The sequence below is a fragment of the Macaca fascicularis genome, chromosome 15 (genome assembly GCF_037993035.2).
Source record: "Macaca fascicularis isolate 582-1 chromosome 15, T2T-MFA8v1.1".
Classification (NCBI taxonomy): Eukaryota; Metazoa; Chordata; class Mammalia; order Primates; family Cercopithecidae; genus Macaca; species Macaca fascicularis.
Window position 1 is genome coordinate 71,953,855 of NC_088389.1, and position 14,778 is coordinate 71,968,632.

The following is a 14,778-nucleotide window of genomic DNA, read 5'->3' on the forward strand; positions in this document are numbered from 1 at the left end:
ATTTATAAGTGGGAGCTAAGCGGCCAGGCACGGTGGCTCATGCCTGTAATCCCAGCACTTTGGGAGGCAGAGGCGAGTGGATCATGAGGTCAGGAGATTGAGACCATCCTGGCTAATGTGGTGAAACCCTGTTTCTACTAAAAATACAAAAAAATAGCCAGGCATGGTGGCGGGCACCTGTAGTCCCAGCTACTTGGGAGGCTGAGGCAGGAGAATGGCGTGAACCCGGGAGGTGGAGCTTGCGGTGAGCCGAGACGGCACCACTGCACTCCAGCCTGGGCGACAGAGTGAGACTCTGTCTCAATAAATAAATAAATAAATAAATAAATAAATAAGTGGCAGCTAAGCTATGAGGACACAAAGGCATAAGAATGATACAATGAACTTTGGGGACTTGGTGGGAAGAGTGAGAGGTGGGTGAGGGATAAAAGACTACACAGTGGGTAGAGTGGACACTGCTTGGGTAATGGATGCATCAAACTCTCAGAAATCACTGCTAAAGAACTTATCCATGTAACCAAATACCACCTGTTCCCCAAAAACTATTGAAATAAAAAAGATAAAATAAAGCTGCTTTAAACGTTCCTAAAAAAAATCTTCTCTTAGCCATAATAATACAGAAATTTGCTTAAAGTTACAAATTAACAGAAAAAAAAACATTACTTTCTTAGTACCTTAGCCAGTACTGCAAGACTTAACATGGGCTTCAATTCATCTCATATTAGAGACTGTGATTCCAAAATTTAATTTCATAAGTTGTAATCAGTGACAAAAACATTACAATAGAATATGAGAAACATTAAAAGGCAATTTTGTCATTGTTGACTACTTATTAGTTTACAACTTAGTTGATTAAAATTAAAACAATCTTAGCCGAGTACGGTGCCACGTGCCTGTAGTCCCAGCTACTCGGGAGGCTGAGGCATGAGAATCCCTTGAACCCAGGATGTGGAGGCTGCAGTGAGCCAAGATTGCACCACTGCATTCCAGCCTGGGCAACAAACCGGGACTCTGTCTCAGAAGAAAAAAGAAAAGAAAGAAAGTTAAAACAATTGGTATGCTTTCTGGTGACTGGTGGTAAAATGATTGTTTTACAAACTTTAAATAAATATATTCAAATAGAAATAAATGAAATGTAAAATGGTAAAGTTGTTTTGAAAAACAGTCTGGCAGTTCTTCAAAAAGCTAAACATAGTCATGAGTCAGCAATTCCACTCCTAGGTATATATACAAGAGAAGTGAAAACATATGTCCACACAAAAACTTGTACATGGATGTTCATAGGAGCATGATTCATAACAATAAAAAAATGGTAACAGCACATACATCCATCAATTTATAAATGAATAAACAGAATATGGTATATCCATGCAATGGAATACTATTTGGAAATAAAAATTAATAAAATACTAAGCATGTATCAGTATTAATAAAAATTAATAAAATACTGAGCATGTATTAGTATTGTATTAATTTCTATTTCCAAATAATATTCCATTAGTCTTAGTTTTCAAGGCTCATCTATGAGCCTTGGAACAGAATAGAGAACCCTGAAATAAAGCCAAATACTGATAGTCAGCTGATCTTCAAGAAAGCAAGGCTCACTGTGTTAAGTGAAAGCATCCTGCCACAAAGAAGCACATATTAAATGATTCCATTTGTATGAAATGTCCAGAATAGGCATGGCTAGAGCTGGGAGAGGCATAAGGGAGGTGATGGTTAAAGGGTGTAGGGTTTTATTGGGCTGACTGAATAGTTCTAAAGTTGACTGGGGGCCTGGCACACTGGCTCACAGCTATAATTTCAGCTCTTTGGGAAGCTGAGATGGGAGGATCGCTTGAAGCCAGGAGCTGGAGACTAGCCTGGGCAACATAGTAACATCTTGACTCTACTAAAAATAAAAATAAATTAGCCAGATATGGTGGCATGTGCCTGTAGCCCTAGCTCCTTGGGAAGTTTGAGCCCAGGAGTTTGAGGTTGCAATGAGCTATTATCATGCCACTTGCACTCCAGTCCGGGCAGCATAGTGAGACCTGGTCTCAAAAAGATAAAAATAAATAAAAATTGAAAAATAAAGGTGATTTAGGTGATGGCTGCACACTTCTGTGAATATACTAAAAAGCTTTAAATTGTTTACTTTAAATATGTCTATTATATGGTATAAAGTATATCTTAATAAAGATATTTATAAAAAACAATTATACTATGCAATGGCTCTTAAACACTCAAAGAAATATTTAAAGCTATAAGAAAAATTGAAAGAATGAAAGCCACTCCTGTACCTTTAGAATGTAATTTTTAAAGTGAGAAATGGATGTAAAATGTCCTAGTATAAAGGTACTTACTGTCTTTCCATGCTGGCTATTTCCTGATTATCATCTTTAACCTACAAAGGCATAAAAAGAAAGTAGTATTTAAAAACATAACTCATTGTAAGGCTATCTTAAAGACAATTTCCTTCTAGAGTGCATTGTACTAAAGTGTCAAATCTAGTCTCCTTCTTGAAATCTATTTTTTAGACTTCAACCTTTGAAGTTAAAGGGAACAGCACCAAGGAACCATTCACAGATTCCATCCTTTTTCCTCAAAGTAAGTGTAGTAACTGATATACTCATAGCTACCCCCCAGGCACCATCAGGTTAGCACATCTTCAGGCCTGGATAAGTTGATATAAACAGCTAGGATTTCTGAGAGTCTCCCTCACTTTCCCACAGGTAGGGTTTTGCTAGATTGAGCAAGTCCAGTTAAATTTGAATTTCAGATAAGTAGTGATTATCTTTGAGGGGATATATATACCATGTAATATGTGGATTATTCGTATCATTCATAAGCAATGAATAATTTTTCTATATAGATATATGTGTCTGAAAGATTATTCATTGCTTATCTGAAATTGAAATTTAAGTAGCTATTCTATATTTTATGTGGTACGTGTACCTCAAGATCACTCCTCCCCATCCTTCAGTGATTTATTTCCAAGGAACTACACAGGTTCTAGCATTAATACCCTTCTGGAATGATTCTAATAATTAAATAGTCCCTGAATTGATACCTAAATTTCTTCTAAATGCAATGGGCTTGATCTAAGTCTAGGGGCAAGGGAGTCCCTGACTGGAGCTGTGCCCAAATATAGATGAAGTTCTCCTAAGGCCCTTATAGTTAGGGTGTGTCACGATAAACAACATGCTAATTATAATTTGGAGCTAAACTATATCTACCCTTGGGGTAGTAAGAAAGCTACTAAATATATGTTACATGTGTCATGACTTTAGGACATACGATAATTTCACAGGACATTTTAATTCCATTCTCTTCATGGAGGCACTGATAATAACAACCACAAAAAGTCATTAGCCTTGGGATACTCCATTTTCTAAATACAAGGCCCAAAACAAAAAGGAAACATATCTTCCAAAAGATTATCTAAATATTTAATGACCAATAAAGAAGAGTTTCAAGTATTCCTAATAAGGAAAAGTTAGCTTCACCTACGACAGTATGAAATACTTAAGAAAATCTAGACTGGGTGCCTATAATCCCAACACTTGGAGAGACTGAAATTGGAGGATTGCTTGAGGCCAGGAGCTTGAGACCAGCCTAGGCAACATAGTAAAACCCCATCACTACAAAAAAATAAAAATAAAAAATTAGTGTGTTGGCACATGCCTGTAGTCCCAGCTACTCAGGAGGCTGAGGTGGAGGATCGCTTGAGCCCAGCAGATCAGGGCTACAGTGAGCTATGATTGCACCACTGTGCTCCGGCCTGGGTTACAGAGCGAGACCCTATATCAAAAAAAAAAAAAAAAAAAAAGAAGAAAATCTAGATTAAAAAGTCATTTCTTCACATAAACTATTTTTAGACAACACACTTACTAGCTTTTGGTTGCATTAATATCCCTTAAATAAAACAAATCAATACAAAACCAGACATCTTAAAATAAGTATGTTTCTTTTGCCCACCTGCTTAAGTAATTTCTCTCTCTCTTCCATTGGAGATCCTATGCTTTTGTCTTCTGCAATCATTTGATCTCGATGGGACTCCAACTCATATAGCTTTTCATGCAGCAATACAGCCTCCTGTTTCACCTGGGAGTGAGCTATTTCCTAAAGGAAAATAAGAAGGGAAATTTTTAATTTGTATTTTATCAATAATTATTATCAAATAGGTTTCGGGTAATAAGAATAGGGGGTAAACTACCAGCATCTTTAAATACAGACAACAAATATCATTAGTACTCAATAATGCTACAAAGCACATTCCTAAACTGGAAGAATAAAAATAAATCCTGTATATTTTAATAAGCTATTTTCAATCTAAGATTCACAAGAAGTTGATAGCCTTAGTTTATTTTATTTTCTACATATAAGACCTGAATAAATATAGGACAACTCTACCAACGGGAGGATAAAGACAATGTCAAAACATATGTGCAACTTTAAACACAATGTCTGATTCAAAGTCCACAGAAGTGATCTTTGGAGAGAAGATATTTTTCCCTAAATAGGTCATAACATATATTTTTCCACAATTTTGTGAGTTGAATTGTGTCTGCTCAAAAGGTAAGCTGGAGTCTTAACGACATACACCTATCAATTTGACCTTTATTTGAAAATAGGCTCTTTGCATATTTAGTCAAGTTAAGGTCATTAGGGGTGGGCCCTAATGCAATATGATAGTGCACTTTATAAGAAGAGTACAAACGCAACAGAGACACACAGGGAGAATACCATGGTATGACTCAGGCAAAGACTGAGGTGATGCAGCTGCAAGTCAAGCAACATCAAGGGCTAATGGATACTACCAGAAGCTAGGAGGAGGCAGAGCAAGATTCTTTCTAGAGTCTCAGAGGAAGCATGGCTCTGCTGACACCTTGATTTCAGACTTTCAGGCTCTGGAACTGTGAGAAAATTTGTTTGTTTTAAGCCACCCAGTTTGTGATATTCTATTACAGCAGCACTAGGAAATTAACACATGAAATGACAGTTATTGTGTACTCACCACTATCCTACCTTTCACAAAGAAAAAAATAAGGACGTGACAAAAATGTTATTAGATTTAAAAAAAAAAAAAAGCTAGGAATGGTGGTGGTGATGATTAAAACGACATTTGAAACTCTTGTTTACTGAGCATCTGTTCCGTGCCAGGCACTATGCTGCATGTTATTTATATGTTATCTCTACTATCCAAAGTGATACTCTACAAGATAGTACTATCATCTCCATTTTACAGATGAGAAAACTAAGGACCTGAAACGTAAATAACTTTTCAAAGTTAACAAAGACATAAGAGTTAACAGTGACATTTGAAAACAGACCTACAGCATGAACAAAACAAAATTCTTAAGAGGCAAGACCTCTTCTCTCTCTCTCTTTTTTTTTTTTTCTTTTTTGAGACGGAGTTTCACTCTTTCACCCAGGCTGGGGTGCAGTGGTGCGATCTTGGCTCACTGCAACCTTCGCCTCCCAGTTTCAAGCGATTCTCCTGCCTCAGCCTCCCAAGTAGCTGGGATTACAGGTGCCCGCCACCACACCCAGCTAATATTTATTTATTTATTTATTTATATTTGAGACGGAGTCTTGCTCAGTCACCCAGGCTGGAGTGCAGTGGTGCGATCTCAGCTCAATGCAAGCTCCATCTCCCGGGTTGACGCCATTCTCCTGCCTCAGCCTCCCAAGTAGCTGGGACTACAGGCGCCTACCACCACGCCCAGCTAACTTTTTGTGTATTTTTAGAAGAGATAGGGTTTCATCACGTTGGCCAGGGTAGTCTGAAAACTCCTGACCTCGTGATCCGCCCACCTCAGCCTCCCAAAGTGCTGGGATTACAGGTGTGAGCCACCACGCCCGGCCGACCTCTTCCCTTTTAAAAGTATGAAAGAAGGAACCTCCAAAAAAGGAAAGAGTAGACGAGAATTTTTCAAAGTCCATAAGCAATGGATTATATATACAGTTCAAGTAATAGATTAGGCATCAGATAAGATAAAGGCATGCTAAAAAATACATATAGAGGAAATGCAGATATTTTATGCTATCCTTTTTCATAGTCTCTTCTCCTTTTTGCCTAACGATCCTATAGACTTGTTTGAATTGCATCTTGATAAAACTGTTCTGGAAGACTTAAGCTCATGTTAATTCTTCACCTGATTTTTTTCCATTCTTGTGAACTGAATAAGTATGACCTAATACGTTGTACAGTAGTGAACATATTCAATAAATACTAGTTGATTGACCACTATCTGACACATATTTTCTTGAAGAACAAGTCCTAAATAAATAAATAAAAGAAATCTGGGCTGGGCATGGTGGCTCACGCCTGTAATCTCAGCACTTTGGGAGGCTGAAGTGGGTGGATCATGAGGTCAGGAGTTCAAGACCAGCCTGGCCAACATGGTGAAACCCCATCTCTAATAAAAATACAAAACTTAGCCGGGCATGGTGATGCACGCTGTAATCCCAGCTACTCAGGAGGCTGAGACAGGAGAATTGTTTGAACTCAGGAGGCAGAAGTTGCAGTGAGCCAAGATCGTGTCACTGCACTCCAGCCTGGGCAACGGAGCAAGACTCTGTCTCAAAAAAAATTTTTTTAAAAAGAAAGAAATCTGGCAAAAGTTAAATAGAATTAGTGACTTATGTTATCCTAATTTGCAAACATTGTGTATCTTTAAAACTCTTGTTAATGTAGGCATAAACGTACTGACATCAGAGAAGAATGGCATCAGTACAAAATGTAAATCTAAGGTTATAGCTTATCTTCTTCCTATGGAAATTAAACTCACCAACTGAAGTAAGACTTGACTCTCACAAACCCACTCCAAGAAAGATTAGTGACGAATTCTACAAGCTGGTTGTATTAATACTAAATGTGGTCCTTCTTTCTTTAAGTGTATTTCCATCACCAGAGATCCAAGGAAATAAAAATTAAGTGTATTTATAGATGGACAATCAGACACAGAAAACTACCTTCCTATTTTTTTTCTTTTTTTTGAGACGGAGTCTCACTCTGTCGCCCAGGCTGGAGTGCAGTGGTGTCATCTTGGCTCTCTGTAAGTTCTCCCTTCTGGGTTTATGCCATTCTTCTGCCTCAGCCTCCCAAGTAGCTGGCACTACAGGCACCTGTCACCATACTGGGCTAATTTTTTGTATTTTAGTAGAACAGGGTTTCACCATGTTAGCCAGGATGGTCTCGATCTCCAGACCTCATGATCTGCCTACCTTGGCCTCCCAAAGTGCTGGGATTACAGGCGTGAGCCACCACGCCTAGCCAACTACCTCACTATTTTTAATTAAATAACTTTTGCAATAGCAAATTCTCAAAAGAATTAATTACAAAATATTCATTTCTTTTACAAGCTAGGGTGTCTGCAAGCCATCAATCTACAGCAGTTCCTAATACTATCATCATGTCATCCACCTGAATCCACAGGGAATCAGGAAAGGGAGGCAAGATTTAAAGTACAGTCAGTATACCGAAATGCCAAAAATATGAAAAAGGAGTTCAAAGAAAAAGAAATTCATTGGCCAAAAATGATATAAACAGATACTCAGCTTTATGCATAAATAAATGAAAATTCAAATAAGGTAGTAATTTTTACCTATCAAACTAGCTAAAATTGGAAAAGTCAGATAATATTTGCTGTCAGTGAATGCAGGGGAAATAAGCATTCACATACATTACACCTAGAAGTAAAAGTTGGAACAACCTTTTTGAAGGCAGTCTGGCAATCTTACAACATTTTTAAAGTGTATACCTTTTGACCCAATCTTATGATATACTAATACAACTTTGCATAAAATGTATGCTTTCGCCGAGTATTGTTTATAATCCCAGAAAACTATAAACAACCCGTTCATTTACAAGGCTGTGTTATAATTATACAACATAATACAACGTAGTAATTTAAAATAATGAGGAGGTTCTCTAAGAACTGATATAAATAGACACTGAATATATAATGTTAGGGTGAAAAAAAAGCTGCAGATAGCATAGCAAGTATGAACCCCACTTGAGGTTTTTCACAACTGTAAAACCAAGATGGGATTTAGGACTCTTGTGGGGATTATATGAAGATGATGCTGATATAAGTTTACAGCTCAAAAAAGTATACAGTAAGCACTTGATAAACGTCTTTCCAGTAGTTCCATCTGGAAAGAAGGACACAAAACAGACATTTTTACGTTAATCTTGTTCAACTATTTTTAAACCATAAGAACATTTTGTTTTGTGAATTAAAATGTTTTAAATAAACAAATAAGAAAACAAATGGAAGTTTTTACATCCTTAAAGAGATGAACTCATGTCTCTCCCTCTTTGTTTTTAGTCTCTTGTGTATGTGTCTTTAAATTGCCATTAGAGACTGAGCACAATGCCTCACGCCTGTAATCCTAGCACATTGGGAAGCCAAGGTAGGCACATTGCTTGAGGCCAGGAGCTGTAGACCAGCCATAATGATACCCTGTCTTTACAAAAAGTAAAATAAAAATTAGCCTGGTGTGGTGGTTCCTGCCTGAAGTTCTAGCTACTTGGGAAGCTGAGGAGGGAGGATCGCTTGAGCTTAAGAGCTTGAATTTACAGTGAGCTACGATCATGTCACTGCACTCCAGCCTGAGTGACAAAGACTCTGTCTCTAAAAAAAAAAAATTTTAATTGTTATTGGATTTTGCCATGTCCTAGGTTGGGCAGAATGATTTGTTTTATACACAGCAGGTACTCAATAACTGAATCTAATTTCTTACCATACTAGGATCTTTGTGGGTCCAGAATAGGAAGAAAAAGTATTAAACTCCTATTAGTAAACTGCCAGATCAATATGTACTTGAATTAGTTTACTTGGCTGAATTAACTTTTTTAACTGAGTAGTATGAGAACCCTTATTTGATTTTACACTTACTGCTTCCATGCTCTCTTTTTTCATGTTCTGTGAATCCAATTGTTGTTGAAGTGTATCTAATTCCTAAGTGGAAAAAAAAGCAAACATAAATCCAAATTACATTAAGAATACTTTGTAGTAGTGGGGGGAGAGAGTTTGGAAAAAAAAGTTTGTTTCTCTATTTCTCAACATTTCAAATACAGATGTGACAAAGTAAATTTTCTAAATATCTTCACTGGCATCTTGCACTTTGACTAGAATTTATTAACACTTCATTATTTATATTTTTCCCATCTTCTTTTATTATTCTTAAAAACTTGCTGTGTGCCTTCAAAAAAAAAAAAACCAAAAAAAAACTTCATGAGTTTCTCAAAAGTAGCTAGACCTTAGACCTTTTCACAGTGAATCATCACTATGTTCTGAGACATCAAGTATCAGAAGATTTCAAATTATGTCATTAAGGTTATTATTTAAAATATTGATGTTTAATCGTGTTTTCATATCTTTTGCCTAATTTCTCTATACTATACACACACACAACACATGCACACACACATACACATATATGTAAATATAAATATGGTTCACTCCTAGGATAAGATCCTTAAATTGTTTACTCATTCAATATCCCATACAAGATTAAATATATTTTGGAACTATTTTGGCATTTCTATCATACTCTTTCTTTTCTCTTTCTGAGACAGAGTCTCGCTCTGTTGCCCAGACCGGAGTGTAGTTGCATGATCTTGGCTCACTGAAACCTCCACCTCCCAGGTTCAAGCAATTACCTGCCTCAGCCTCCCACGTAGCTGGGAATACAGCCACCTGCCACCACACCCGGCTAATTTTTGTATTTTTAGTAGAGATGGGGTTTCACCATCTTGGCTAGGCCATACTCTTTCTTCAATGCTTCATTGTATCTTAGAAATCTTGTCTAAAATAAAAAGGTTACTAAATTGTCAGCAAAGGAATGTCTCAGAAACTAAAACTATAATCATTATTGGCATTTATGGGGCCTAATTCTTTGCTTAATCTTTATTAAGGGCCATCTGGGCATGAAAGGGCACCATCATGACTGAGCATTGAGAGGATTCTCAATATCCCCTAAGCAGGGATTTAAATTGCTTATTTAATATTGCATGTTCTCACTCATCTGTAGGAGCTTAAAAAAGTGGATCTCGGCCAGGCACAGTGGCTCACACCTGTAATCCCAGCACTTTGGGAGGCCGAGGCAGGCGGATCATGAGGTCAGGAGATCGAGACCATCCTGGCTAACACAGTGAAACCCTGTCTCTACTAAAAATACATTAAAAATTGGCCAGGCATGGTAGCGGGCACCTGCGGTCCCAGCTACTCAGGAGGCTGAGGCAGGAGAATGGCATGAACCCGGGAGGCAGAGCTTGCAGTGAGCCGAGATCGCACAACTGTACCCCAGCCTGGGTGACAGAGAGAAACTCCATCTCAACAAAAAAAAAAAAAAGGGAGGGAGGTAGTAGAATGATGGTTACCAGAGGCTGAGAAGTTGGTGCCCAGCTGGGGGCATGGGGCGGTGGAGGGGGAGAGAAGGAATAAATTCTCATGTTTGATAGAACAGTAGGGTGGCTATAGTTATCAATAATTAATTGTATGTTTCAAAATAGCTAGAAAAGGAGATTTAAAATGTTTTCCAGCATAAGGCCGGGCACAGTGGCTCATGCCTGTAATCCTAGCACTTTGGGAGGCTGAGGAGGGCGGATCATGAGGTCAGGAAATCGAGACCATACTAGGTAAGACGGTGAAACCCTGTTTCTACTAAAAAAAATACAAAAAATCAGCCAGGTGTGGTGGCAGGCGCCTATAGTCCCAGCTACTCGGGAGGCTGAGGCAGGAGAGTGGCATGAACCCAGGAGGCGGAGCTTGCAGTGAGTCAAGATCACACCACTGCACTCCAGCCTGGGAGACAGATCAAAACTCCGTCTCAAAAAAATTTTTAAAAAAAGTTTCCAGCACAAAAAAAATCCTAAATGTTTGAGGTGATGAATATCCTGATTATCCTGATTTGATCATTATACATTGCACACATGCATGGAACTATCACATGTACCCCATAAATATATACAATTGTTGTGTATCAATAAAAAATTAATTTTTAAAAATGGATATTTAAGCAATATAATTACAGGACAATAGCCATTCAAATCATAATGCTAACAGGTAAAAAGTTTAGCTGTTTATTACGCAGGAAGGAAAAGGAAAGTAAATAGCTATAGGGAGCTGGTCTATGAGGACTTCTTTTTTTCTTTTTTTTTTCTTTTTTTTTTGAGATGGAGTCTCGCTCTGTCACCCAGGCTGGAGTGCACTGGCATGATCTCAGCTCACTGCATCCTCCACCTATGAGGCCTTTTAATGTTTGCATTAAAAGTCTGTAACTGCAAGTATTTATAGACTTTTTAATTTATAGACAAGTATTTTTATAAATGCAAGTATTTTCATGTGTCTTTATGAAAAGCAAAATGAATAAATAGAAGTGAACAAAAAATAATAAGAGTAAAAGCTAGGTCATCAAGCAGCATACAAAAACGAAGTTTTCTAAATAAATGCTTCTGAAATGTGAATGTCCGTTTGAATCAGTTGGGGACCTTGTTAAAATGAAAACTGATCTCAAAGTCTAGTCAAGCTCTCAGGGGATGTTGACGCTGCTGATATTCAAACTATACTGTTAGTAGCAAGACTGATACATGCTTGGCACAGAGTAATAATTCATATTACCTGTAACAGTTTCTCATTTGTGGCTTTCATCTCTAGGTACTTGACTTGGTTTTCAAGAGACATATTTTTGATAATGTCATCTGCTGCTTGTTTTTCCTGTTCAATTTCTTCTTCTACGCTTCTCATTTGTTTTTCTTTCCTAAAATCAAAAGCACGTAATATTCCTGATACTGTACTGAGGAAAAAATATCCAATTATTTTATACAAGTCACAGTCCTAATTTAATAGGATACTTAAAGATATTCAACCATAGTGTGTGACTGAAAAGTCTTTATATTTGTACTAAAAAAATGCTATTTGACCTATATAAAATTTGGCCCCATTAGCACAAACTTATTTGGCATCTTTCTCTTCTCCATCCCCAAATTCCTCTATTTCCTTACTCTCCATTTTACTTTACTAAGAAATCACAAAGATTATCAAAGAAAATCTTTAATGACTTATATATATGAGGATGCATTTATACTTTTTTAAAGTTATACCTTCAAAAGACAAATAAGAGACTGGGCTCGGTGGCTCACATCTGTAATCCCAGCACTTTGGGAGGCCAAGGCAGGTGGATCACCTGAGGTCTGGGGATCGAGACCAGCCTGGCCAACATGCCAAAACCCGATCTCTACTAAAAGTACAAAAATTAGCCGGGCCTGGTGGCGGGCGCCTGTAATCCCAGCTACTTGGGAGGCTGAGGCAGGAGAATTGCTTGAATCCAGTGGGCAGAGGTTGCAGTGAGCTGAGATCGCGTCACTTCACTCTAGCCTGGGCAAAAGGGCAAAACTCCGTCTCAAAAAAAAAAAAAAAGACAAGTAAGAAGTTTTAGAATTGTGGTTTTCAAACATCCTTCAGCATAAATTTTTTTGACCAAATTAAATATTGTATAGAAGTTTGCCATGTAAATCATCCAGTGCAGCTCTGACAGAACTAGGAGAAGAGAGGCCTGCAGTGCAGTTTGATTTTTTTAAAGTTACGGCTTTAGATTAATAATATGCTTTGCTTAAATTCTCTTTTACTTACTGCTTTAGTTAACATTGCTGTTTCACAAATTATTGATATTTTTTAGCACTATAAAATATTAAGCTCATTTCTCTAAAAACACAACAAACATTACAAATATAATTACACAAAAGTAGTAATAGTGAAATTAATTAGAAGCAATAACCATTTTTATCATGTAGCCAAAGAATACCAATGACATGCCACTTGTTGCCTACTCAAGGTCAATTATTGATAGGGTAGAGAAAAATTATGAAAAAAGAATAGGTAAGATGCCACTTATCTAAATACTTTCAAGATTTACATTTTATAAAAAGCTGGATTGAACATACATTTTCAGTCCCAAGATCATTAATTTCTATTTTGGGTTTCAAAATCTGATTAACCTATCACTATTTACTCTCTTTCGCTCATAGATGTCAACTTCTACAGTTGTCACCATCACCAGCTAAGCCTGTGGATCCACAAATCCCCTATACACCTTCTACACATTCATATCCTACTACTACAATAAACAACCTAAACTCAGAAATTTCCCTACCAAAAAAAAATCTAAAATAACCAAATAAAAGATGAACATAATAAAACAGACAACCTGGAATTTCAATTTATTTTTGTGTCACTATTAGAGAAGATGTGGTATCTTCACTTGAAGCTTCAATTACAACAGTATAACAAATGTGTTTCCTGCTGCTACAATTTGTATAGGTATATGAGCTCACAGAATTTGAAAGAGGAAAATATCTATTTCAATCTCTTTGTTTCATAGATTAAGGATACTGAAGCCCAGTGGAAATAATCTTTTGGAAGGATTTCATTCTAAACTTGATTACTCACCACCAACAATGTTTCTTCCTACAATGTAGGAAGAAGAACTAATGTTATAAAGTATTCCATCTTACAGAGGAGAAATTACAGCATAAGAAAGGTAACTGACTTTCTCAAGGCCATATGATGTCCAGGTGTCAGGTCTTTTTGATGCTTTGAGTACTTTGCTCCTGTTATAAGTTGGCAGTAAAACCACTGATGATGGTGTCATAAAAATAAGTAAACAAAAAAGTTGAAACTCAATAGAATACAAAACTTGGTAATATCTTTAAATTTGAATCCCTCCTTCCCTCCTTTCTTTTTTCTTTTCCCCTTCCTTTCTTTTCCCCTTCCCTTCCCTTCCCTTCCCTCCCCTCCCCTCCCTTCTCCTTCCCTCCCCTCCCTTCTTCCTCTTCCCCCTCCTCTCTCTTCTTTCTCTCTCTTTCTCTTTCTCTCTCTCCCTCCCTCCCTCCCTCCCCCTATTTCTATCTTTCTTTCTTGACAGGGTATCACTTGTCACCCAGACTGGAGTGTGGTAGCACAATCATGGCTCACTGCATGCTCAAACTCAAGCCATCCCCCCACCTCAGCCACCCAAGCAACTGGGACTAAAGGTACACAACGCTATGCCCTGCTAATGTTTTTACTTTTTATTTTGAATAGAGACAAGTTCTTGCTAAGTTGGCCGGGCTGGTCTCAAATTCCTGAGTTCAAATTATTCTCTCACCTTAGCTTCCCAAAGTGCTGGGATTACAGGCATCAGACACTGCATCTGACCTCAATTTGAATCCTTCTAAGCATAAAATGCCATCAGGACAAACATAAATTAATTTAGCAACAGTATGTCTTTCAAAAGTATGCATTTTCAATATTGTAAACTCTAAATCAGTAAGTAAAACTGTTAACATTTTACTAAAAGAAACACAAAAGTAGGCCGGATACAGTGGCTCACACTTGTAATCCCAGCACTTTGGGAGGCTGAGGCAGGTGGACCACCTGAGGTCAGGAGTTTGAGACCAGCCTGGCCAACATGACGAAACCGCATCTCTACTAAAGGTACAAAAATTAGCCAGGAGCAATGCTGGGTACCTGTAATCCCAGCTACTCAGGAGGCTGAGACAGGGAGAACTGCTTGAACCCAGGAGGCAGACGTTGCATTGAGCCAAGATCATGCCACTGCACTCCAGCCTGGGTGACAGAGCGAGACTTCATCTCAAAAAAAGAAAAAAAGAAAGAAAGAAAGAAAGAAACACAAAGGTTAGGCAAACAGTCTTACTTGTTACACTAAAAAAAGGAAAAGACAACTTTAAGAAATTATTCTTCTAGTCAATGTTTTGCTAAGGAAGTCTAGTTTTTTTTTTTTTTT

The 14,778-nt window shown here is 37.6% G+C and overlaps 1 protein-coding gene across 15 annotated transcripts in view; it reads right to left on the reverse strand.

The window, feature by feature from the left end:
* IFT74 (intraflagellar transport 74) overlaps positions 1-14,778 on the reverse strand; it is a 128,328-nt gene that overhangs the window by 50,387 nt on the left and 63,163 nt on the right. For 12 of the 15 annotated variants that reach the window (XR_012424662.1, XR_006692692.3, XR_001485412.4 and 9 more), the window contains 4 exons: positions 11,616-11,754; positions 8,889-8,951; positions 3,961-4,104; positions 2,346-2,386 (listed from right to left, as the gene is read on the reverse strand). Coding sequence is in view for 10 of the 15 variants with exons in the window: in XM_015436486.4 (XP_015291972.1) it covers positions 2,346-2,386; positions 3,961-4,104; positions 8,889-8,951; positions 11,616-11,754 (387 nt within the window). In the remaining 5 variants the exon portion in view is untranslated. Of the gene's footprint in view, positions 1-2,345; positions 2,387-3,960; positions 4,105-8,888; positions 8,952-11,615; positions 11,755-13,442; positions 13,629-14,501; positions 14,655-14,778 lie in introns of those variants that run through there. The other 3 variants (XM_074017362.1, XM_074017361.1, XM_074017364.1) reach the window with 3 other exon arrangements.